This window comes from Aptenodytes forsteri, unplaced genomic scaffold, assembly GCF_000699145.1.
Source record: "Aptenodytes forsteri isolate BGI_AS27 unplaced genomic scaffold, ASM69914v1 Scaffold32, whole genome shotgun sequence".
Lineage (NCBI taxonomy): Eukaryota > Metazoa > Chordata > Aves > Sphenisciformes > Spheniscidae > Aptenodytes > Aptenodytes forsteri.
This window is the reverse complement of record NW_008795138.1, coordinates 503,933-528,005: the sequence shown is the minus strand read 5'-3', so window position 1 is coordinate 528,005 and position 24,073 is coordinate 503,933. Positions and strand designations below refer to the sequence as shown.

Genomic DNA, 24,073 nt, shown 5'->3' with positions numbered 1-24,073 from the left:
GCTTTGTTTAGTTGCCCTCTCTGGGCTAATACAAGAAGCTAACGTCAGCTAAGTACTGAGAGTGCTAGAAAATGGAGCTTTTATGTTTGGATGATTGGCAATAAGAAAATGGACACAGTATATGTAATGCTGACTTGTCAGCTCCAACTCTCCCAACAGCCCTCTCAGGTTTTTATATGGATGTAAATTAATACTGTAGAGTAGATTAAGCTTTACTACTCACTATCATACTTTTATTAAAACTTTAAAACTGAATTTTATAGAAACATTGTTCAGTTAAGTAACAAGGATAAATCTTTTCTTTGGTCATACAAAACCAGGCATTAACCCATATGCATGAAGATTAAGACAGAAATAAGTGCAGATCTGTATGGCAGTGACTTTTCTAGAAACAGATTTAGAAGGATGTTGTGTATTTTTTATGAGTTTCTTGTTGAGCTGTTGCCTCCTCTTGTGTCTGAGTGTCCTTGAATACAGGAAAGCAAAACAAATGGTTAACAAGGAATATAGTACTACTAATTAGAAGATTGTATTAAAAATTTAAATTATGCTGGATGAAACATAGCCTTTCAAAAACTTGTTCATATGCCCTTAGGACTCTGTGTCATTTGGAGCATTCAGTAGATCCTGGCCAGCTGAGTTCCTATTTGCTTAGTTTTGCAATTTTAAATTTAGAAAATGAAATGTATAATGAGTATTGGGAAACTCCACAAAATAAAACAGGCTGGAGTTTTACGGTTATTATGACATTGGCTTGTGTGTGATACTGTGGGTTTTGGATGTGAACACAGCAGTGCACCCTGGAGTGGTCATGGCTACCAATACCCGAGTATCACCAAGTTCTTGAGTCTCTTAATAAGTGCCATTCTTTTATTTATTTATACTTGTATTTATACTTCCAAACTGCCCGAAACAGTAGCATGACATATTAGAAGATAAAACTGCTATGAAAAAAAATCATGAAGGAAGCCTAAACATACAGGATATTAAACTTCCTTTCACTCCTCATAACTGAGTTCCTTGCTATGGATATTATGATGTGAAAAATTATGTCAACAAGTTTTGTGCTTCTATGTTTCACAACACATAGATATGGGAACGTAAAACAGCAAACGATACCAAGCTCTTCGATCTCCCTCTCTCTCTGCTCTGTTGGGGCTGTCTTTACAGTCTGAATGCTGAGCTTCAGGGACCCATGCCGACTCTGAAAACTAAGGCACCTTTTAGGTAAACAGCTGGCTATCCCATTTCCTAGTCAAAGGCAGAAAACAATCCAGTATCTTGCTGAAAGCAACCCGGCCACATCGGGCACTAGGATCAAGGTGGGCTGCAATATGTAGGACAGGGCCCTTCATGGACCTCAGACCGAGAAGAAGGCGAGGACGTACTGAGCTCCAAAGGCCAGGGTGCTTCTAAGCCTCCAGGAAAGCAAAGAATCTGAAACTGATTCTTTTAATAAAAAGATCCAGTTATTGTATTGACTTTTTCAGAGAGGGAGGATAATGAGTTTTCTGTGCAACTTAATGAAGTATCACCAGAGAAGAAATTACATAATATGAAATCTTTAGACAGGATTGAAAGAGTACGTTTTGTATTTCCAGAAGAGTAAAGATTCATTGCAGCTTCTCATTTCTTAACAAACCCCAAAGTTAAAATGCTGTCTCTCCATAAATCCCAATCTATCATTCTGGACAGGGAGCTTCTTTATGTTTGCATTCATACGGTTTTAAAGCTGTAAAATTGTATCCACAAAATTTTCTGAAGCAATTCATTTTTTAGTAAATCTGTAAAGAGACATAAAGAGCAGGAAGCCTTTTGTATTTGCAGGAGCACAAAGTCTCAGCCAGCAAATACAATCTAGGCAAAATGAAAACGTATTGCAGGTGCTGATCGCCGACTTGCAGAAGATCAGAAGGTTCTTTGCACGTGAAAAAAAAAAAAAGATACACATCAACAGTAGACCCAAAAACTTACAAATAATGATTTATGACTAAGATCAAAATGCAGTATTTACTTCCAAGGAATATGCAAGGCTTAAAGTAAAAGGAAATTGTTTTTCAGCAAAGGCTCAGATAAGTTAAACATGTAACAGTTTTCATTATGTTGTGGAAAACATTTTTGGGCAAGGATTGTTACACCTGTTACACCTTTTAGAATTAAAGATCATGTTTTGTATATGTGAATTCTGCTGAATATGATTAATCCTAGAAAGCAGCCATTGAAGTCTTTGGAGAGGGGAAGAGAAAAAACCCTTCTATTTTAAAGCCAAGGTTATAGTCAAGGTTAATTCAGGGTGTCACGAAAGTGTGACTGTGACAAGATTTAGTGACGATGTAAGGGCAAATTAATGCAAGATCAGTGGCCTCACTATTGATTCTTATCATGGGATCCTGCTGAAATGAAGTCATTATTTAATTACACTTTTACTTACACTATAAATGGTTCCCAGAATAGACTGCACTCAATTTTGATGTCTGCAGCTCCATCTTCACTTTTCTTTTGTGTTCATAAGTGAGTAGGGAATCGGAATAAGCACTCAAGAAAATTTTCATTTATTATACTTCACATGCTGTCATTTTCCCACAAAAAGCAAGCAAGCAAATGTTTTCATTCTTCCATTCAGAATAGTCTGTGACCTCAAATCATTCTGAGTACAGAAAACATGTCTTGAAATCTCTGAAGATTTTCAGATCAAAATTTCTCTAAATTTCATTCAAACAAATCAATGTTCAAATGGTTTTCCTGCTCTTCTTGAGTGGCCTAAAAATTTTTTTTCACTATCTCTAGAAGTCACTCAAATGTTACTGTTCATACTAAAGCAGGTAACTTAATTGGGACCTACAAAAAGTCAATAAGTACTTCATTGGGACTTAAGATACAACAGCAAGGGCTTTGCTATAGAAATCTGTTAGGAAAGCTCAATCTTCTATGAAATGACACCAACATTCACTGAGCAATCAAAATTACGTTGTTTCCCTATTATATCCTTGATTGTCTTGATTCTGAATCAGATCTATCTGGCAAATTTGTGACTAATAAAAAGTTGTAATTAATTCAGGTTTAATTTGTCTTGTGGACCAAGCCCCACATTTTGTCAAATTATACAGATTTGAAGACTCTGGTTCAACCAGTAACTGGTTGTCTTTATAATGTTATTGTCTGAAAAATAATATGCAAAAATGGGCAGAATTCACATTTTAAATGCAGGATCATGTTTGTCATTTTAGAACATGGAAGCATCTAATTCTGTGCTTGTATAGTACATAGTACAGTGCAAACACAGTCTTGGTCAGGACAAGAATCTTAAATAATAATTGTATTGAGGGAAAAATCACAACTCAGTGGAACTCAGGTTTCATAAAAAGTTGATGAGAGATTTAGATTCCAATTAATCAAATAAAGGGAGTAAAATTAACTTTTTTGTTTTGGATGGGAGTAATAAGTAAAACCAGTCTGCAGAGTTTAATCTGATCCTCATTGTATCCCACCATATCTATGAAAGCTTCATCTCCACGGCCTCTTTTTTGTCTCGTATACTGTATTTTTACAGCTTCATCTCCACGGCCTCTTTTTTGTCTTGTATACTGTATTTTTACATTATTTTTAAATAAAAGAAAAATAAAACCATATAATTCACAGAACATAGAAAATAATAAATGTAATGCATGAAAAAAACACAGCCTTCTGCAAGACAATGTACTGTACTCTTAGTGAGATAGACAAGTGTTATGTAGTCCATGGTGTGGACTTTTCTCCTGCAAATATTATTCTTATTTAAAAACTTTTCCTAAGAGAGAGAGAGACATAAAAAGTCAGCATATTAGATGAGTAAATAACATACTAGCTTCCTGTAATAACCATCTCTAGTTGCTACTTACTAATCAGACATTCAAAAAATAAACAAAATGCAGTGCATAAGGGGTTTGCTTGCTAGTTCAGTATCATGTGATTAGCCATTAAATGATAATATAGCAAGATCATTATGTTAAAAAACAGAAGATTAAATAAATCTCTTTTCTCTCTTGTGCACCTATGTTGATAAGTAATAGTGTTAAAATTTGCACATCTATTTTCAACTACTACAGAGGAAATATATACATCTAAATTGTAGAGATAATATATAAAGGGGTTTGTTAATGCTTTTCCTCTGAATGAAGAAATCCAGCTATAGTGAAATTATTTCTGGTTCAGGTTGTCTTTCAGTGCCCTTGACAATTGTAGGGTTTGAGAGAGAGAGGGGGGGAGGCTGCTTTCTGTGCTTCAAGATTTCAGTCTTGGCTCAATGTGTTTCTCTTTGTCAAGTCTTTTTTTTTTTTTTTTGTTTCTTTAACTTTTCCTTATCATAATAAGTGCCCAGCAGTTCTTTGTGTCCAATCTCTAGCAGCAGCAAATCACCATTTTGTAAGTGTGTTCATGCAGCCGGTCAAAAGCATGGTGGGTAGAAGGGGAAATGGGAATATGGGTTGTAAAGGGCTGATTATAGTAGGAACCCACTTCCAGGAGTCATTTTGTACAAGGAAATATTTCTGAAGCATTATTTTGTACTTTGTTATTCCAATGTTATTTGCCAAAGCTGTCTTTGGGTTTTATACATGCAGTTGTGGCCAACAGACAGAAGAACAGCAGGATCAACTGTGGTGTTTTGGCACATAGCAAAGGGCAGGTCTGGGCCACCTGACATATCCTAATCTTGTTGCTAAAACCTGACCTTTCTATATTAAGAAAAAAATCGGCCACCCTCACAACTCCATTTTCTACCGTCCTTGAAAGTCGAGAAGTTCTCCTACACAAGGAGAAAAGCAACAAAGTCCGGGTGAAATGTGTTTCTGAGGTTGGAGGATACTCAACAACCCACTGACCAAGACAGCAAAGAATAATACATGAAAAGTGAAGGCAAATATATAGAGAGTTTGGTTTCAACATTAGAACAACTCCAAGCTTTTTCATTTGTGTGTTTTATAATAATTTCCTGATTTTCCTAACTAAAACCTGAGACACATATACCTACTTAAATCTAAGATTAAGCCCTGTGTTTGTTTCTCTCCATTATCTCTAAAAGGGTTCCAAATCAGATATTGATGCCTAAATTGTAGATTTATACACTTAAGTGAGATTAACTCCACATCTATCTAGCTCAAAACTGATGGTAAGAACAGTCCATTCACCTGCTGTGAACCACAGGACCATATCCACAGTGAACAAAGAGTTCTGGAGCATGGCCCAACATAACCACTGTTCAGACTATCCCACTTATGAAAGGTGTTTCAAGTGCTGAACATTTTCAGGCTATTTTTGTGACCTAAGGACCAGCCCCCATGATAAGCACATGTAAAGTTCTGTGGCAGATGACACAGTGTTTTTTGCTTTTGACTTTTTCCTGGGCATTTTATGTTGTGTTCCTCCATTCTGGCTGCTCTGGTTGCACAAAAGCATCCGAGCATGCTCAGGGCCAAAGGCTTCTGGCACTGGGGGAACAGAGAGATGGGAGACACTCAGAAAGATGGGGACGGATGCTGCAAAATGAGGGAAAGGTTTCCTATGGACTAAGGGAAGACTTATGGCTCCTCTACAACTACCTGAAAGGAGGTTGTAGCGAGGTGGGTGTCGGTCTCTTCTCCCAAGTAACTAGCGATAGGATGAGAGGAAACGGCCTCAAGTTGCGCCAGGGGAGGTTTAGATTGGATATTAGGAAATATCTCTTCACCGAAAGGGTTGTCAGGCACTGGAACAGGCTGCCCAGGGAAGTGGTTGAGTCACCATCCCTGGAGGCATTTAAAAGACATGCAGATGTGGCGCTTGGGGACATGGTTTAGTGGTGGACTTGGCAGTGTTAGGTTTACCGTTGGACTCAATGATCTTAAGGGTCTTTTCCAAACTAAATGATTCTATGATTCTGTGACTAGAAACCAATTTTACACTTGCTAGACTAAGTCAGCAAGAAAGTTTAGCCTTTCATCTAATAGCAACCATTCCTTACCTATGCTCTTTATTCTGGAAAGTTTGCTAGCATAGAAAACTTCACATTAGAAGTATTGTTTTATAAGCTCTAAAAACTGTTGAAGTTCACGTGTCTTTTCCTTTAGCCTGTTTCTTTTTTAATTTCACTTATTTAAGGTCCATCAAGATGATAGAACAATGTCCATCAAAAAAAAACTTTTGAGAAATCTTGGCTTATTTTATCTGATTATTTGTCTGTGGGCTGTTCATGGTATAGTTTTGTGGGACTGCGGATTGAGGTGCAGAGTGGTGGTGGCAAAATTAGATGTAAAATAAGCAATGACAGTGAAAAAAGACTACTTTTATATCATGATTTTTCTCTGTGAATTGGAAAACCATCTTTTGATAAGAGAGGAGCAAACTGGATGTACCCAGTTGAAATTGACCTCAATAATTAATTCTGAGGCCATCCATCAAATGGCATTTTAGTGACATGGTGAATCAGCAGGTGATCCCAGTTTGCTTCTTGGGCCAGAGATACTTGTGCTGCAGAATCCAGTTACTGTTGGCTTTAATTGGCTGTTTAGTTTAAAGTATCTTACGTAGAGATTCAGAAAATCAAGTAAGCATAGGCAAATTTATTCTTCTCTTGCTCTGGAAGCAATCCTTTAAATCCAGGCAGTGGACGGAATGTCCAGGAGACCTTGCACAGCTTTGAACCTCACTGCACTTGCCCATGTAAATAAAAACTTGAACCCTGGTAGTTGTCGGTGCAGCATCTATTCCGTTCACCCCGCTGCTGTTTAAGAAAGAAGACAAGGTATCTTCTACCTTCTAATTTTTCATTAGAAATGTTTCAGCAGCCTTATAAGACATAGATTTTTAAGAACTAGTATTCTACTTCTGACATTTATTTCTAGAGATGCTGTTGGAAACAATGTACTCTTTGCTGAACGGACAGGGACAGTGAAATTGTACTTTTTTTACGATGGTTTGTGGTGCCTGGACCAAAGTTGTCACGTTCAGAATCTGTTCCAACATCCACCTTTAGATACACAGGACACTATCAAGTTTGTTGCATTTCTCGTATCCACTGGAAAATTTGGCCTCTCTGCCAAAGGTTTACAGTAGTGCTAACTCCACAGTGATATCCCTGTTGCCTTCTTCACTGAAGGTGAAAGATATTACTGCACTGATAAGGAAATCCCTCCCAACTTGCGAAATACCTTAGTGTTTTGGACATAACTGAGACTTTCCTTACTTTTAAAAGGTTTGGAAAGAGGTTGTGGTAGTGTAGCTGACAGTTCATCCATACCGGAGATGGTAATGATGAGACATCTTTCAGCAGACATTATAAATGGATATCTGGCATTGAGAGTGCCTTTATGGTTTGAGCATGTTTACCCTTGTGGTTCTGGAAACCAGACCACGAGGTGGATTATATTGCTGTATATAAATTGTATTCCAGCATGTTTTATAAATCAGGTGGCTTAATCAGATAAAGACAAATGGCAATGAAATAGCTTAAATACAAATTTACTGCCAGGTAGCCATTATACAGTGCTGTATTTTACTTTTACTGGATTCTCTGACTTAGCTGGCAGTAAATTCAGTCATTTGCCACTTAGAGACATGGGTCAAATTGTCATTCAGTCCAATCTGTGTGGTCATATCAGGTTCAACATGAATGGGGGTTTTGCCATCTAGCAAGGACTGACATCTTATTTAACAAGTTATAGAAGATCTTTCACTTTGTTAAAGGAGAACTTGGCATGCTGGGGAAGAAATACAAAAATCCTTGCCCTGGTCTGGCTGCAGGTGTATTCAGGACCAGTTCAGTCCACAGCACAATTAAGTCCATTCTAACTTATTTTGGAAAGTCTGTGAAAGTCTGTTGGGAAGAGTGACACCAGCAGGGACAAGGGCAGTCACAGTTACAAGCCTTCCCCATATACACTGTGTCTCTGACCCGAGACTTCAGGAGTCCTCCGTGAAGAGCATAGCTGCAGTGGCTGCATCAGCCCTGTGGAGTACATAGGCTCAGCGGGGTGGGTGGTGGTGTGGCCATTGATTGCATCACCAGAAGATCTGTGGAAGCACCACAGATCCAGATTCCACCTGAAAAAAGACCAAAGCTCACAGGGTGGCTTTATGCGCAGATATCACATCCTGACATGCAGTCACGATGTGGCCACGGTACCTGGAAGCACTGCAGTTTTGGGTTGATGCATGGGGTGGATGGAGGAAGAGGTTACCCCTTCCCGTGCCCTTCAAATCCATTTAATATAAAATCTTCAAGCTGAGGATGTATCAGATTTAAAGTGATAAAAAAGATGATGCACTTGATCTTAGCCAACGGCTGGGAAGTGTGCATCTGGGACAGGGGCTTCAGTGCATACTGCAGAGCTCTTCCATCCCGCTGAGGATGATATAGGATCAGTGCTTTCAAGGGCTGTTGATGGATCTAAACCACAAGACATAAATGAGTGATTTCTGTGCTTGAGAAGGTGAGAACTGTAAATCAAGACAATTACAGTAGTTTGTAGTGATAATTGAAATTGTTGTTTTTTAAATTACTATGGCAAAATGTCTGAGCAAAAGAAAATAATCTTAGGCTATATTTTTTCCCAGTTTAATATCTTCTTTTAATTTTCACATTTATAGATCTGCTGCCTTTTCGGTCCTAGTCAGTCCGACACAGAATGCATTTTCTTGCTCAGTTTTGGATAAAGAAAAAAAATTTAAACAACAGCTTACCTGCTGAGAATTTATGAGGAACAAAATATTAAAAAGCATGTTTTCATGTGCTTGTAGACTCTACTTCTGTTTTGTACATCAACCTAAAATTCACGGTAGATTAAATGAAGATTTAATAGTAAATGTCACATTTAGTCTATCTCTACATAAAAGGAAAAAACAAATTTGATGGTCATATATATTTTTATAGTGTAGGTTTTGATCTGCTTCCTGCAAGTGTGAACAAATAGCCAGTTTAAACTCAACAAATTTTCTTTCATTGGGTACTTGCTTATTTCAAACCAATGCTACAATGTCCTTACTTTCCATTAGAATATTTTCCAAAAATTATAGTACCTAAGCTATAATTTTATAATACTAGGTATAATAGAGGCATTTTCCTCCTGCAGTTCACCCTTCTGTTAACTATCAGGGAACAAGGCAATGCATCTAATTTTACTATATATGTACATGATTTTAGTTTTTATATGTCTAGGTGGACATGAGTATGAAGGAGGAAGAAAGCTGGATCATTTGCACAGGACTAGTTTGTTTTAATACGATCCAATAAAACATTCTGAGGGAAATGATATATTTGACTTCATATCATATACTCACCCAGTGCTAGTTTTTTGGACCATGGGTTTTTTTAGCACATAACTCAGAGACAAAACACTGAAAAGAATCCCTGTTCTTACTGTAGAGACGTTAATTCCCCTAACTGTTCTCAATTTAATCACCTTCCTATGTTTCTCTTATAGTGACTTGGAAGTAGGACACGCAGACACTAGTGAGGACCCCTCTGTTGTTACATTTTGTGTCTATAGGGAAGGAGTTATCAGGAAGGGATTTAAAAGAAAACAAAAAAAAGTAAAATAATGCTTAAATGATGGGATGAAGATGCAAATTTACCTTCTACTATGCAGTTCCAAAAGCTGCAAGTGCAACACTCAGCAGAAATGTGGGCACACATCCCATAAACAGGTCATTCCAGACCATAGTCATCATCCCAAGGTGCACTTGAGCATCTGTTAAATATTTTATATATGGTATTTATATTTACAAGTAGCTTTGTGAAAATCTAACAAGAGCATTTGAAAGACCATAAAAGAGGAAATGTTAACATGGAGCTATAAGGTGATCTCACATGATTTGGGCCCACATAATGCAGTGGGCATTTATGGATCCTATAAATAGATGGTGAGCTATTTATAAAGCATCCCTCTGCTTCCGTGCTACCCTGAATATATTACCAAGACATTGTGTATTGTATTGAGGATCCTGTGGCTGATTATTAGAACCCAGCAATGTATCTGACTAGGTCCTTGCTGGGATACCTTAAAGGTCTGACACCCTTCACTTTAGAAGCCAGGAAAATAGTTTAAGATGTTCCCTTTCGATCTCTGTACTTGTGTATGATCCACACAGACTTTGTTTTACTGTCCTGTCTATTGTGCTCCATCTTGTGCTTCATTCACATCATGAAATGAAACAGGAGCATAAGCAAAGCATTGTGTTCTGTTTTGTCCTGGATAACCAACATCTTGCTTTCTACTGGGCTGGAGGGTCTTCAGCAAATAGTCTTTAAAGCAGGCTTGGCATTCTTTGCTGAAGTGATGACTGCATTTTTGTATTCATCTTGTTTCTGACAAGGTGTGACCAGCTTATTGCTAACAATCAGACTTACTGTTTCATTTCAAAACCCAGCACTCTTTGTTATTTGGCCTTTTGAATTTCATGGAGAAGGACCAAGAATATGGGCAACTTGAAAAATCATGTTTTGTTTCTATGGAGATTCCTTTGCTTTTTTTCCAAATAGCCCAGGGCTATTTATGGGATTTTACCCTTTGAACTCACTTGAAAAATGTTCAGTGTAGGAATATGATGAAGCTTATCAAGTAGACAAAGCGATCAACCTTGGAGTTGCCTGCTTCGTTATCCCTACAATTTTATTTCTCTCTCTAGTAGAATCCCCTCCTTTTAGTACTAGTCCACCCAATCCCTACCCTTTAGTCGCTGCCGATATGCAGCCCAGACAATTCATCAGTCATGTGGGAAGGCACCTGTAAGGAATCTGCATATCCTCACTTGCTGTGTCTAGGAGATTGCCATCGTCAACAAATTTAGATAGTGGTCACCTTACAATAAACTTTGAAATGTCTTTTGCATCATGACTCCATCCATGTTTCTTAGAGCAGGAAGGAGCTGGAACATGTTATATTGGGTCAATCTGTTGTCACTTGTCACCTCAAATTATTGCATAACTTATCATTGACCAAGACTGCCAATATTATGCATGCATTTATTTCTTTCTCATCAGGGCTAGTGTGTTCTTGCTGACACCACACAACTAAGACATCCCACAGCCCTCTGCACCACTCTGAGCTTCGTGCCCTTTTTAAGTCAGTAATAACAATTCACAGGTCAGTGAACAGCGAACAAGATTTACTTGTGAGTACTTGTGAGTACTTATGAGTGATCAGAACAGTTTTGCTGCTCTCTCTCTCTCTATTTGAGAGAACTGATTTTCTTCTCAGGTGCTTTTCTGTTTTGCACTATGTGAAATCATAGATAGGCAGTCAGCAAGACTGCTCTCGGGTATGTAGTCTGCATTTCAAGCTTCTTGGGTGTTGTAAGTAGGACTGAGTTTGACCATTCTTCACATCATTTTCTTACCCAGATACTGCTGCACAGCATGTCTAACTGCTCGATTTGATCATTATCTCCTGCTGTGGCAGTTCTTCTCTTTTTCTATCTTAACCCTTTCTCAGAATTTTCCCTCCTGTTTATCTGGGGGTTTGCTTTCCAGATTATCAAGGACCTCCCCTTCTATTTCCGATTTGTACCTGGGCAATACTTAACCTACTTCTCTGCAACATTTTTTTTCCTCCCAGTGAGCACAAAGCCACTTTTGCTTGATTATGCAGAGCCTAATCTGGCATTTTTTCCTCACCGTTCTTTCTTAATGCCTCTTTCAACTTGGCTCTTCTTCTGACTGTTCTAGAAGGCAACTGCACATTGTTGCACAGTAACATCCTCCTGCTTTTTTAGTTGGAAAAAACAGTGGATTCTTCTTGCTTAACTTTAAACATACGCATGAAGATATTTGCACATGGACTAGTCATTATAGCACCGCAAGAGAGAGTAATAAGCACCTATTTTAGATGCCTGTTTTTAGGGTGAAGTGAATCTGTTTTGTAAGGGAGCATAGGTCAGATTTTGATATCTGTGTCTAGTCAAGCAAATCATACTAAGGACATCTTCTAAAATGCTGGAATTATGGATTTTCTTTTTGCTCCCCGAGTTATTTGAAGTAGCCAGTTTCAGGGGGTTTTCCGACCCTGTTGCTTACAGTCATGTCCTATTCTATTTTCAGCCCTGGCAAATTTAGCACATGCTTTCCTCTTAAACCAAGGCCCTCTTATCTGGTGGAAGCCATAGACATTTCTACACGAGGCTGGAAGAAAGGAGCACACTCCCTTTCAAGTGAGATGCAGTGGGTTTTTTCCTCTGGGAAGAAAGCAGAGGGACTACTTTTTATTAAAAGAGTATCTTAAAGTTTATGTTCCAGAAGAAATGGTGGGATTTGAAAAGCCTAACAGCTGTGAGATTCCTTCCTTATATCTGTGTAACAGAAAACTTCTCCTCTCCTGGGGGTGGAAGGAAGAAATTATTTCAAAGATTTTTCACCTTAGCTTTGCCCTTGAAATGCTGGGAAAATAACAGATGGAATTCATACCTCAAATTCTATTTAATGTGGGCTTACTCTAACAACAGATGAGAAAGATAAATATTTTTCCAGAAAATTTGCAGGGCAGATTTTTCAGCTCAGTAATATCTCATGGGATGTAAACCCCCATATCCTGGAGTATTTTCTCAGCTTGCACTATTTTCAGTCTAAGAAATTCTCGGTTTAATCATATTTATAATCAAACAGCAGTTTTTCACCCAGTTTGTTTGAAATTGATTATGCCTCTGACAGGTAAAATGGGATTTAAGAAGAACATTTTAATATTTACACCTCAGCATTCAAACATTTTATTTTGTAAAAACTTAAATTGTAAAAAAAATTTGCTTTAAAGCATCACTCAGAAGTGATTCAAGAGATTAAAAAAATAGCTTTACACAAAGTATCCCTGTGACTGCAGCGTTTCAAGTGGTTTTCTAAATTTGGATTTTCTGTATTCAGATAATCTGATAAGTAATTTTCCTAGTTTCCTAAAAATAGGAGAAACTATTCTTTTCCTCTGTAAATAGAGGTTCAGTCTTACCCAAGTAAACATCTGAACATTTTGTCCTTGTATTTTTTTGCCCTTGACTTCTGTGGGGAAACTGTGAAATTCCACAATTCATCTCTCCAACAATGATTTGTTATTTGATGTACAACCTCCTGATGTAATCACTTAGAGACTTGCAGTCCTTATTTCCCTATAGCCAGTTTCAGTATTACATGTTATGATAACTTAGGCAAATCACAGATAAGAGCTTATGAGCAGTGTTGAAAAATTCTGGTGCATAACTTTTAGGGTTTTATCCATCTAAATACCTTTAAAAATTGCTTGTGGTGTTCCATTTTTTTCATCTGTAAAATGGAGGAGCAATATTTGTCCACCTTCCAGAACTATACACATACCAGAACACAACTATAGACACACTGAGATGATGAAATAAGTATGAAAAATGCCTCAAATTTTAATAGGTGTTGGAAAGAAATCCAGTTGCCATATTTCTCATGATTTCAAAATCATGGATAATGGAAAAGGACATCTCAGTTGGACAAGAAGAATGGCTAAACGTTCCTCTTCTTTTAGAAAAAAAATAAGGTGGTTCCTCTGAGTTGCAGTGGGGTAAGTGCTTAATGCTGCACAGTTTGTATCAGATAGTAAATGTGTAATTTCTTTTTTACATTATAAAACTTTTCTAGGGTTCAACTATATTGCCCTAAAATTGTTTCTAATAGTTTGATGGGCATATTGAACTATAAATTATATATTTTCTAGAAAAATATTTTATATTTTATTGGATATGAAAATATTGAAATTAAATTTACCATGTTTTATCTCGTCATATTCTTGAGATATACTATCCCAGAATTGTGGCAATCTTGCAGCTGTTTAACTGACTGTAGTGTTTTACTCTTATTTTGGTATAATTCAAGCACAAAGTCAAAGGCACTAGTACAAAGCTGTAGTACTCAAACCAGGTCTTCTACCTTTCAGTCATCTGGGATGACTTGTTAAAAAGATAGCTATTATCTTCTCTAGGAGGTTAGTATTAGACTAGACTTTTGGTTGATATAAGCAAGTATTCTCAAATTGACCTTCTACAACATAAATTCCCAACTGAGTATGGCTGACGCAGTATTTCCATTTTTATATCAGATTGTGCTATAAAAGCAGCGAACTGAGATCTTAGCATCTAAGAGCCAGACCAAAACAATAAGAACTATTTCAATAAAGCATTCAAATATCTTATGTATATTTCTATGTAGTTCTAATTAGGTACACACAGACATATTTTCAGCTGAAATCTGCTGAAAAGAACTTGCTTCATATCTAGATTATTAAATGAAATCAGCAGTAACACAGTGCTCATGAAAATAGCCAAAATATGAACAAGGAGAAAAAGGAATCACTTGGATCCAACAGTGACCAAATCTTGCTTGAAGAAAAGAAAGAGCAAAAGGAAGAAAAACATCATGGCCAGCTAAGCTTTAACCCGCTTTCCCCAGTATTAGAAACAAACAACAACAATAAAAATCAATAGGGAGTAATTGTAACATGTTGAGAAGACAGTGTCAGAGATATATGACAAAAAGTAGTGAGTGATTGGACTGAAGTTTAGTCTTTGTACTGAAGTTAATTAAAGATGAAAGGAAAGAAAAAAGGACCTCTACATCTCAGTCTGAGCCCAGTTACATCACTGTTACAATTGGTTTACACCCATTTCATGAGATCAGAAATGATGTTTTTGTGCTCAGGAAAAGTTTCCTCGGTTCTAGCAGGTTGAATGCAATAATCAGCAATTCTTAATTAAAGGTTTTCTTCTTCCTTCTCTTCTGAAATCACAAGCATGAACTTCTAATCTTTATATCCCATTTGACTGTAAATATAATTTTGGATAGAAATACTAGAATTATACCGTGGAGTTTTTTTGACAGGAAGTGCTAGAATTGGGCAAAGGAGTTGTCCACAGATATATTAACTTTTTGGTGGAAGAATGTGGGGGGACTGCTACTCTTAATGGAGTTTGCATTTCTCCTGGAGTTGGTCGAGGCATGCCAATGTATTCAGAATTAAACTCTGACCTGGCCACGTAAGCATTTGATTATTACTGCCCTAGTCCTATTTGAAACTCTTGAGATAATTAGGCTATGAACAAAGTTATGCTTGGGAAACATAGCTCATTTTTCCATCATTAAGTTGTAGATGGACTGCACAGAGATCCAAAAAGTGACTTAAGGATGTCAGTGCCCCAGTTTCTCAGACAGTGCATCATGCCTGCGCAGGACACACAACATCAGCTTGCTGAGTGGGGAGCTGAATGATTTAACCAACACACCAGTGCTAAAGACAGGGATTCATTTCAAAACTCTCTCCACTTATGTACCATTTACATGGGATTGCAGGAATATACCTCACCCTTTTGTATAAAGCAAAGCATTTGATACCTTGCCTTGAACACCAAATGGGAAGGAAGTAGAAGTTTCCACGGTTTATCCAGCAGTTTGGTTGTTAATGCATTCGTAAAGCTTGTGAGAAATAAAAAGCAATCCTCTTCTCCTTTCCAGACTATGGGTTATTCTAGTGTAGAGGCATTTTAAAAGGGTATCTACTTCATGGGCCAGTTGGCTAGGAATCGACTGGTTCCCCACAGCAGTTTTACCCCAAGGTCTTCCCCGCCAAGGAGTGACTCCGTGTGATTCCAAATGGGGTCAGTTCCTTTGGGTGCATAGGAAATGTAGGAAGGAGTTCTGTCCCCTGTTGTGGTCTCCGGGGTGGCACTCAGTTTTGATTCATTTTGCTCATATTTGACAGATTTTATTATATGCCAAGAAATGATAGGATCTGGACCTAAGTATGGCTTTATGCTGTGAATTTAGGTACATTCAATATTACTTTGGAAGAACACCCCTACTTTATTACCAGACAACATATACCAGCTACTTTGGTAAGAAATCTCCTATGAATACAAGTAGAGAAACTGCATGTCAGTGCATTTGATCCTTCTAAAGGTGACCAGTTGTTTAATCAGTTTGTCTGATTTTTTGTATCAGAAAAAAGATTTATGTTTTTGTACCTGACAAAGCCAAGGCTTTTGGTTATAAAAACAGGTCAAATACATAACAAAGCAGTCTTTGCAAATGCGGTGTTACAAGAGAGTACAATTTCATGGCTTTTACCCAAAGAAGTTCTTTCCTCAATTATTTATGTTTGCAAGTCCACTATTGCAAAATCTGTCTTCTAGATGAAATAATGTAGAATTTCCGAAGGGGGAAAACAAGTGTTCAGTAATGAAGCCCTTAACAATCTTGCTTTTTGGGTTTTTTGCGTGTATGCAAAAACATACATTTAAATAAAGCTGAAGCTGTCAGAAAATGTTACAAAATGCAGTAATGTAACATGTCCTGCAGCTACTAGGCTCAATCAAAGCTCAGAAAGGCACTTTTCTGATGTGCTGCATTCCACGTATGCTTATACTAAAATGAAGATGTCCTAGTCAGTCAGGGAGACAGCATGATATAATTAATGAAGCCTCTATAGCAGTTTCCCCAGTTATGTCATTTGGTGTGATCTGGTTGATTTATAATATACGATTTACATAAGGACTAGTTATTTCTAAACTTTGAAGTCTATGCAAATTTCTCTGCTGCTATTAGCATAGAGCCAATTGCAATATATTTTAAAAGACAAAAAAAGAAAAAAACCAAGCCGTATCCATCCACAAATATTAGTTACAGAAAAACCATTGAAACTCCTGAGCTGAGGAACAGCTTTCCTCAGCAAATGCAGGTTTTGAATACTTCTGAATAAAATTAATATCTGCCTTTTGACTGGTCTGCAGAAAAGTATTATTAGGTGTGAGAGACTCTGAATATTTTTTTTTAAGATGGGAATGAAAAATGGGCTTTGAAAATACATTTCATAGAATTTGCCAGCAGCAAGAAGTAGCAAGCCAATTATAGGTGGTGGAAAATCAACTTTCTGTGATAATCTCCAGATTTCACGTGTTCATAGCTTTCTGAAATACTCACACTCTAAGCTGAATATTTTTTATGTTTGTTTTTCTACCAAGATTTCAGAATGTTAGAGCAAAATTTGATTATTTTTTGCATGAAAGATACTTCAGCTGTTGTTGAGGGAGAAAAAAGACCTGACTGTATTCTCTGAAAATAAAGGTACAGAAAAAACCAGCTGAAGCTGAGAACTGAAACTTGGCTGCTCACTGGAAGGCTAGATTCACAAAGGCACTTAACTGCTGTAACACAGCATTTAACTTTTAGCCTTCAGACTTCCAAACTAGCTGAGTTACTTTAATGTTTCCTTGTGCCACAAGTGGGAAGGGTTGGTCACCTAAAGGTACATCAGTACTGCTAAGTGACAGGGGAATATGGAGCAAGCTTGAGAACAGGACTCATCGTGTGCTCAGGTCACAGCTTAATTGTTAGCCCTCCTCCTGGGTGTGTTTTGGACCTCTCCATCTGGCTCTCTCCACGCAGTGCCTGTGCCCTGTTTGGAGGACAGAGACTGCCTCCAGAAAGCTGCAAGAAGATACCTGTCTTGTTTTGGTGGCCTCCCTTCTTTCCAACACTAACCCAAGTGTAGTCTAAGCACTATCAAACGTAACCTCCTGTCTCCCTTCAAAACATGCAACATTATATGCTTCCTTTTACTCCCATTGCCTGCAGTACTGCCTCCTATTATTCCAAACACTTTGAGCTGAAAAATAACCACACAAAATAATTATTATGTATTTTAGTCACTCAGGCACCAGGTGGGATGCGGAGGAGATATAGTGCCAAATACTGTGTAGTAGTATGGGATGTGGCCAGCCTGGCGCAGAAGGTGCTAGCAGTAAGCAGTGTGAATGTAAGCCAGTCCCTGCCACTTGGCCTCAGAGACAGCAATTGATCTGTGCTTGTATTTCATTTCACCAGCATAGCATCTTCTGAAACAGAGGTCTGCAACATCCAGCTTGATCAGCAAGGAGCTGCTTGTGTTGGTCTCTGTCAGAGGCTGATATAGATATGTCAGAGGCTTCTGTAGAAACTTTCTCCATCTGCTTTCTGCTTGGAGTCACAGCTTGGCCTCTTATCTTAAAAACTGTATTACTTCTCTCTAAACAAAAGCAGGGCACCTTTCTTTCTTGTAAAATGCTGTTGATGATGCCACCATTTTGTATGGGGGATATTAAAACATTCAGACAAGATATGAGACACCTGCATCCTGCTCATTCTTTTTGAGTGGTAAGAATTTATCCTGACTACTTCGCGTGGACTGTGTCTGGGAGTACTCTGGTTAAAGCTGTTGCGTAATGCAACAAGAATTCAAGATTCACTGGGCCAGTGTAAATAGATATTCTAACTGGCCTTTAGGGTGCTATCCTAGCAGATCGGGGATATGATCTGGACCTCTGGCAGAGAAAGACATGATAGCTAGTTACCTCTCAGACTACACTTGTGATAAAATAAGGCTCACATAAATATTTATGATATTTGATTTATAGAAATGTATAAAGACAGGGGCTGTCTTCTCTCCTCTAGCTATGCTTTTCAAGAATGAAATTGCCAGGAAGTTTTTGTGCAAGGTCCAGATCCTATAGGTATACGTGCTGTCGGCACAAGTGCCAAAGTGGGCTTGGGAAGGTGCGGGTGGCAGAACATGTGGATTCCAGCTGAACTTAGGGGTCAACCGGGTGCTGACAACTTTGCATTGGCAAGACTTCTGGGCCTGGGAAGAAGCATAATTTTAAGCATGAAAGGAAATTTGCTGATAAAACTCTCAGTGCCCACAAATAGAAATATCTCTGGCTTTAAGCAGCAATTTCACAGTAATTTTGAAGATTCCGTTGTTGACCATAAGTATATGTATTCTGCTTACGTCCTGCTTTTGGTGCTAATTTTTTGTAAAAATGGGCCTGTTCTAGGTCTGGAGGTATAAAGATAAAACAGTTGGATAAGTGACTCTAAAAAGTCGTTCTGAGCAGTGGAAATAATGAAGTCCAGCTTTCCTTGTATTTGGATTTTCTGCTGTTTAATAAGGTGAAAGTTCCCACTGGTGTTTTTTTAACCTGGGGGTCATTCATAGCATCATTCCTCCATGTGGATTCTTTGATATCTGTGATATCATATTCAGAAGCATCTGCTATAACTCTTAACAGAGCCATTTTCATGTAAAAATGTCCAAAGTAAAGAGTATGTTCTGCATAGTTCTCTAAAAATCAGTGATTTAACATCAAAAAGGGAGAAAGAAATTCCAGAGAAAAAGAAAAGTGCCATTTTAGTACAATCCTGATAATGCAAACCACATCAGTCAGTTTAGCACGTACTGTTATAGCACAAAGTCAGATTTATGCTTTCAGCACAAGTTACCATGAATATAGAAAAACAGTTTAATCCCTTCAAATTCATATTAGAAGTGTTGCATTTATTCATAAACCAACAGAATGAGTGAAAGGAGTGCCATTGCTTTGCACTCTCCTGTCCAGGAATTTTGAAATCATTGAGGAACCTGTAGCCCTTTGTTATTGCTCTAGATTGTCACTCCAGCATGAGAAACTTATGCTCCACTGCACCATGACAAGATGCTATTGCAAGTAGTACCTAACGTGCACTTTTAATCCAAGATAGAATTTGTGGCCTGGAAACATACATTGTAGCAGTACATGTGATTTTAAAAGTCCGAAATGAAACAATTAAATATGGAAATGAGAAGGTGAGGGAAATAATATTTATCCGAGGAACTTCACATGGTTGTCAAATGTGACCAGTTTGTGCAGTTTAAATTTAGATATGGAGGATTCAGTGGATGTCCTCCAGAAGATGATTTATCCTACTCTTCAAGAAATTACCTAAAGAAGACCTATTTCTCTCCATTGTACATGGAAGGCACGTTGCTGAATAGATGCCCATCATTTTGATGACTAAAAAAGATGAGGTGGAGGATCGTTAGAAATAATAGAGAAGCCTTATGCAAAAACGTTTCCCTAACCTCCGTGCTCCCTCTCCAGGAAACCCATACCCTTCTAGTGCAAACTGTAACACATATCACTAAAAGTTTATATCTACACACCTCTTCCTTCTGTCAGCCATGCCCAGTGTTAATGACTTTGACTGGAAATCCTAAACTCATTGGATGTCTTTCCATTGACTGGTGGCTGTTTTAAGTTCACCATGTGCAGCCATGTTGTGCCATGCTGATACGTAAATTGAAATGCACTAGACTGTTGTCTATAATGCTTTTTGTCACTCGAGATGTTGAAAGCATACAAAAAAAAACCCTGTCTGATCTCTTTATGAAATTGTCTGAGAAGACAGAAGGGTATTTTTGCCTGAAAACAAAATGATATCCCTTTGTCGTGGTGCAGTTCTGAATAATTTTATAGAAATCATCAAGATTATCCTGGATTTACTGTGCTTTAATAAAGAGGAGAATCTGATCCAGTGACGGTATGACTGACAGTTCTAGCTTGAGTAGGAAGAGCGTGGGGTCTCCTCAGGATCCTCCATGTTAGGATCAGTCAGTTACTGTCCACCTGATTCCCTGGATGTTTTTCCTTCGCTTTCCAGTAGATTTTGTGTGGGAGGGCTGGGGAGACAAGCACCGCCATCAGTAGGGGAGTGTTGATTTTTGCATTCCTGAAAATCGCTGCCGGCTGTGCTAAATGAAGATAATTGGCAGGAATTGATTAGTCTCATAGGAGGGTGTTATTAAGGGTTGAGCTCTTTTCACAAATTGCCCCTTCTGCACTTACTGCTTGAGAGGCATAATCTCAGCGATCCCGAAATTCACAGAACAGGAGATTGATTTCCTCCTTTTTCTTTTTCTTTCCCCCCCTTAAAATCTGCAGGTCAGTCCCACCCCAGGGTGCATCCGGGCGTTAATGAAGATGTTGTACTGCCCTTACTGCAGAGGACTTCCCACTGTGAAACCTTGCAACAACTATTGCCTCAATGTAATGAAGGGCTGCCTAGCAAATCAGGCTGATTTGGATACTGAGTGGAATCTGTTCATAGGTAAGAAGAGTTTAAATATTAGTGGAAGGAAATGCTGGTAATAGCAAACATCTGCAGAGTTTTGTGAGGTTAGAAGACACTGTTGGTCAATATTCGCAATGAAGCAACTGCAGATGCACGTCACTTTCTAATTGACCCTCCTGGCTTGCAGTAGGAAATTACTCTTCCACCCTTTGAGCCAGTCACATTTTGTATTTGATATTTCAAAAGGAATGGTGTGGTGTTACGGCTTCTGAGCCGAATTATTACATGATATGTGAAATGTTGAGAAAGCTTTGGTTGAGGATTTGATAACAAGCTTAACATGGCAGAAATAGTATGTATTACAATTGAAAACTAGGCACTTGCAAGCTGGGAAGATAACAACATTGTATAACATCCAGTCAACATAAATCACAACAGCTGCTGTTCTTAATTCTGGTAGTATATAGGCAAAAAACTTTTTAAGTTACATACATGAGAAATTATTAATTCCTTGTTCTTGATTAAAATATGTTAATGTCTCCCTTTCAGTGTGCTGAATAGAAAGTACCAAACATGCAATCAAAATGTTAGAATGGAGCACAGAATTTAAGGAAAACTGCTATTACAGTTTTATTCACATAATTCTTCACTCAAGCAAACTAAGAAAAAACAAGAAAGAAATCTCCTTTAAACAGCCATTCAGATATCCTGTAGCAAAAAAAAACCCTCCCAGAAAAGTAACATTTAACAAGAAATAAGAGCTTCAAGTTGCTTTTGATGATACACAGGATAGGATGAGGAATTAGACAAGGCTAATGATAATATAGAAAGAACAGAAACAGCTAGTTACACCAGTCACTAATGAGCATCATAGCCTAGACTGGATTTCAGGAAAATAAAAGCAGCTGGAAAACATGGGATAAAGTTCTCCTTATTGCAACCAAAGAGAGGAAATGTTATTTTCTACCTTTGGAAAGATGAAATACGAGCAATCTCATTTTGCTTAATTTTTTGCTTTGAAAATTTGATTCTGACTCATTCACAGATTTGCACTTTACTCAGCACAAAGGTGGTGTAAGATGGATAGGGAGAAGGAAACAGGATGAAAAATGAATCAGAGTATGAAAAGTGAAAAACAGCATTGAGTGTGCTATAAAAATAGCATAAGCCAAAAATGCAAACAACAATAATAAACAAATGATGCAAATAAACATGCCTTCTCAGTCCCTTGTACTGGTTAAACAAGCTGACATCGGAAGCAGCACTGTACGGAGGGATACCCATGAGATTACTGGTGTGAAAAGAAGAGTCAGTTCATCATCAGAAAGCTAAGTAGAAGCTGATGGGAAAACAATGCCAAGCTGTTAAAGACATTGCATAAACTACTTTCCCTTTGCCATTAAAGAGAAAGCAAGAGCTGAATTGTCACTAATTCTGATCAAAGCAAATAATGTAGGCTTTTAGAAAAAAAAACATTTTAACTACAATAAAAACCAAGAGTTTTTAATAAAGCAAGCACCTGTTCAAATCAAAAGCTGGAAGGTAAAATTTCAGGTCTTAAGAGAAAATTTCCTTTTCTGGTGCTTTAAATTCAGTAAGAGTGCTGGGCAGGGTGAGGTATGTGTTGGAAAGCATGGAAATGCTTACAGATTCAGACTTTCAGAGTCTTTGATGCAAAGCCCTTGTCTTCATCAATGTCTTTCAGATTTTGATTGTTCCTGCTCTCAGAAAAGAAAAACTGCATGAAAGCTTGTACATTTTGTTAAAACATAGTGCTAATTTATTAAATACTATGTAATACACTGTGTGCTCCCTTAAAGGAAAGCAGGCTGCTTTGCAATTATCCCTTCAGGTCAGTGATGACAAGACAGTATAAAGTACAAACATGTCAAGACAAATTTCCTCTTTCTTCTACCTATACAACTTCCCCTCTACAACTTAATGGGAAAGGGAATAGAGGAGAAGAGACAGAGATTTTCCTGTGTTTGGAAAAGGTATTCTGTTTTATCCCATTTTTGAGGCCTCTGACAGCTTTGCTGAAGATGAGGGTCCTTAGTTCTTCCTCTATGAAAGATTGAAATGCGGCAAGTTGTCTCTGTCTCTGACAGCTGTCAGAGGCTTTCTAATAACACATGCAATTCCCTCAGTACTAAACACAACAAAACTTCTACTCACTGAATTAAAACGAACGGCAGCACTTTACAGCACCGCTGAGCTATGAAAGATTGGAAAATATGCATGAGCAGTTTTTATCCCTGTTCCAATACTAGGAACCATGCACTAGAAAAAAAAAAAGATAATTTTGTGCACTAACAGTCTCTGCGTAGGCAGGAATCCCAAATGTTAGTGCATATTCATACACAACAAGATAGTTTTGCTTAGCTCATAATCTGTGTATTTCAAGGTTGTTTCGGCAAAAGTTGGTACTAGGAGAAACTCTCAGATGTGTTTGTCAGTAACTAAGCAAATACTGTCATTTGGACTGCATGTTCTGGTATTGTTCTGTAGTTACTGTGATTGTCCAACAACACCCAAGATCTACAAGTGAGGGGGAGCAGAGGAAACTAAACGGGCTCTCTGACAACAGGATGTGTTACATGTTCCACCTAGTTTATAAATATAAAAGTCAGGACTGAAATTGCATTTACATAGCACTAATAAATCTTGCATCTACTTTCAAAGCTAGGGAGAGTGGGACAGCTTCCCCTAAACATCTGGTGCTTTCCAAGATTTTATAGACTGTGAAAATTGGTAAGAGGTGAAACAGCTGCAGCAGCGTGACACATGGTTTATTATATTTTTCCTGTTTGTGTCACCTTAAGGTCTGTGTCCTTTTTGTATAATGTTTCATTATAGGCTTTTTGTATTTTGTTGCCTTCATTATTGCACTATAAAAGCCAAATGTAGCTCATCTCATTCTAGTAGAATTCCTCTGAAACTCGGTTTTGCCTGAGAAAGGAAGACAGTCTTGAATAATTATATTATAATTATAAAACTATAATGAATAAATGCTTCTTCCAGGTATCTATATAAAATATTTAAGAGGTATTCAAAAGCAAACCAGCCACACTGACTTTAAAAATGTGTATTTTGACTAAGCTTGCTTCTGATGTTTTGCGTGTTAGTTACCCCTCATAATCTCCTCTGCACCAGTCTCAGGCAAAGTTAGCAAACGCAAGATAAAAAGAATGAGTAGAGGAA

The 24,073-nt window shown here is 37.9% G+C and overlaps 1 protein-coding gene across 1 annotated transcript in view; it reads left to right on the top strand.

Annotated features, from left to right (window-relative positions):
• The window catches only part of GPC6 (glypican 6), a 574,538-nt gene that overhangs the window by 342,654 nt on the left and 207,811 nt on the right, over nt 1–24,073 (top strand). The window contains exon 4 of the mRNA XM_009278474.1: nt 20,743–20,908. Within this exon, the coding sequence (XP_009276749.1) occupies nt 20,743–20,908 (166 nt within the window). The remainder of the gene's footprint in view (nt 1–20,742; nt 20,909–24,073) is intronic.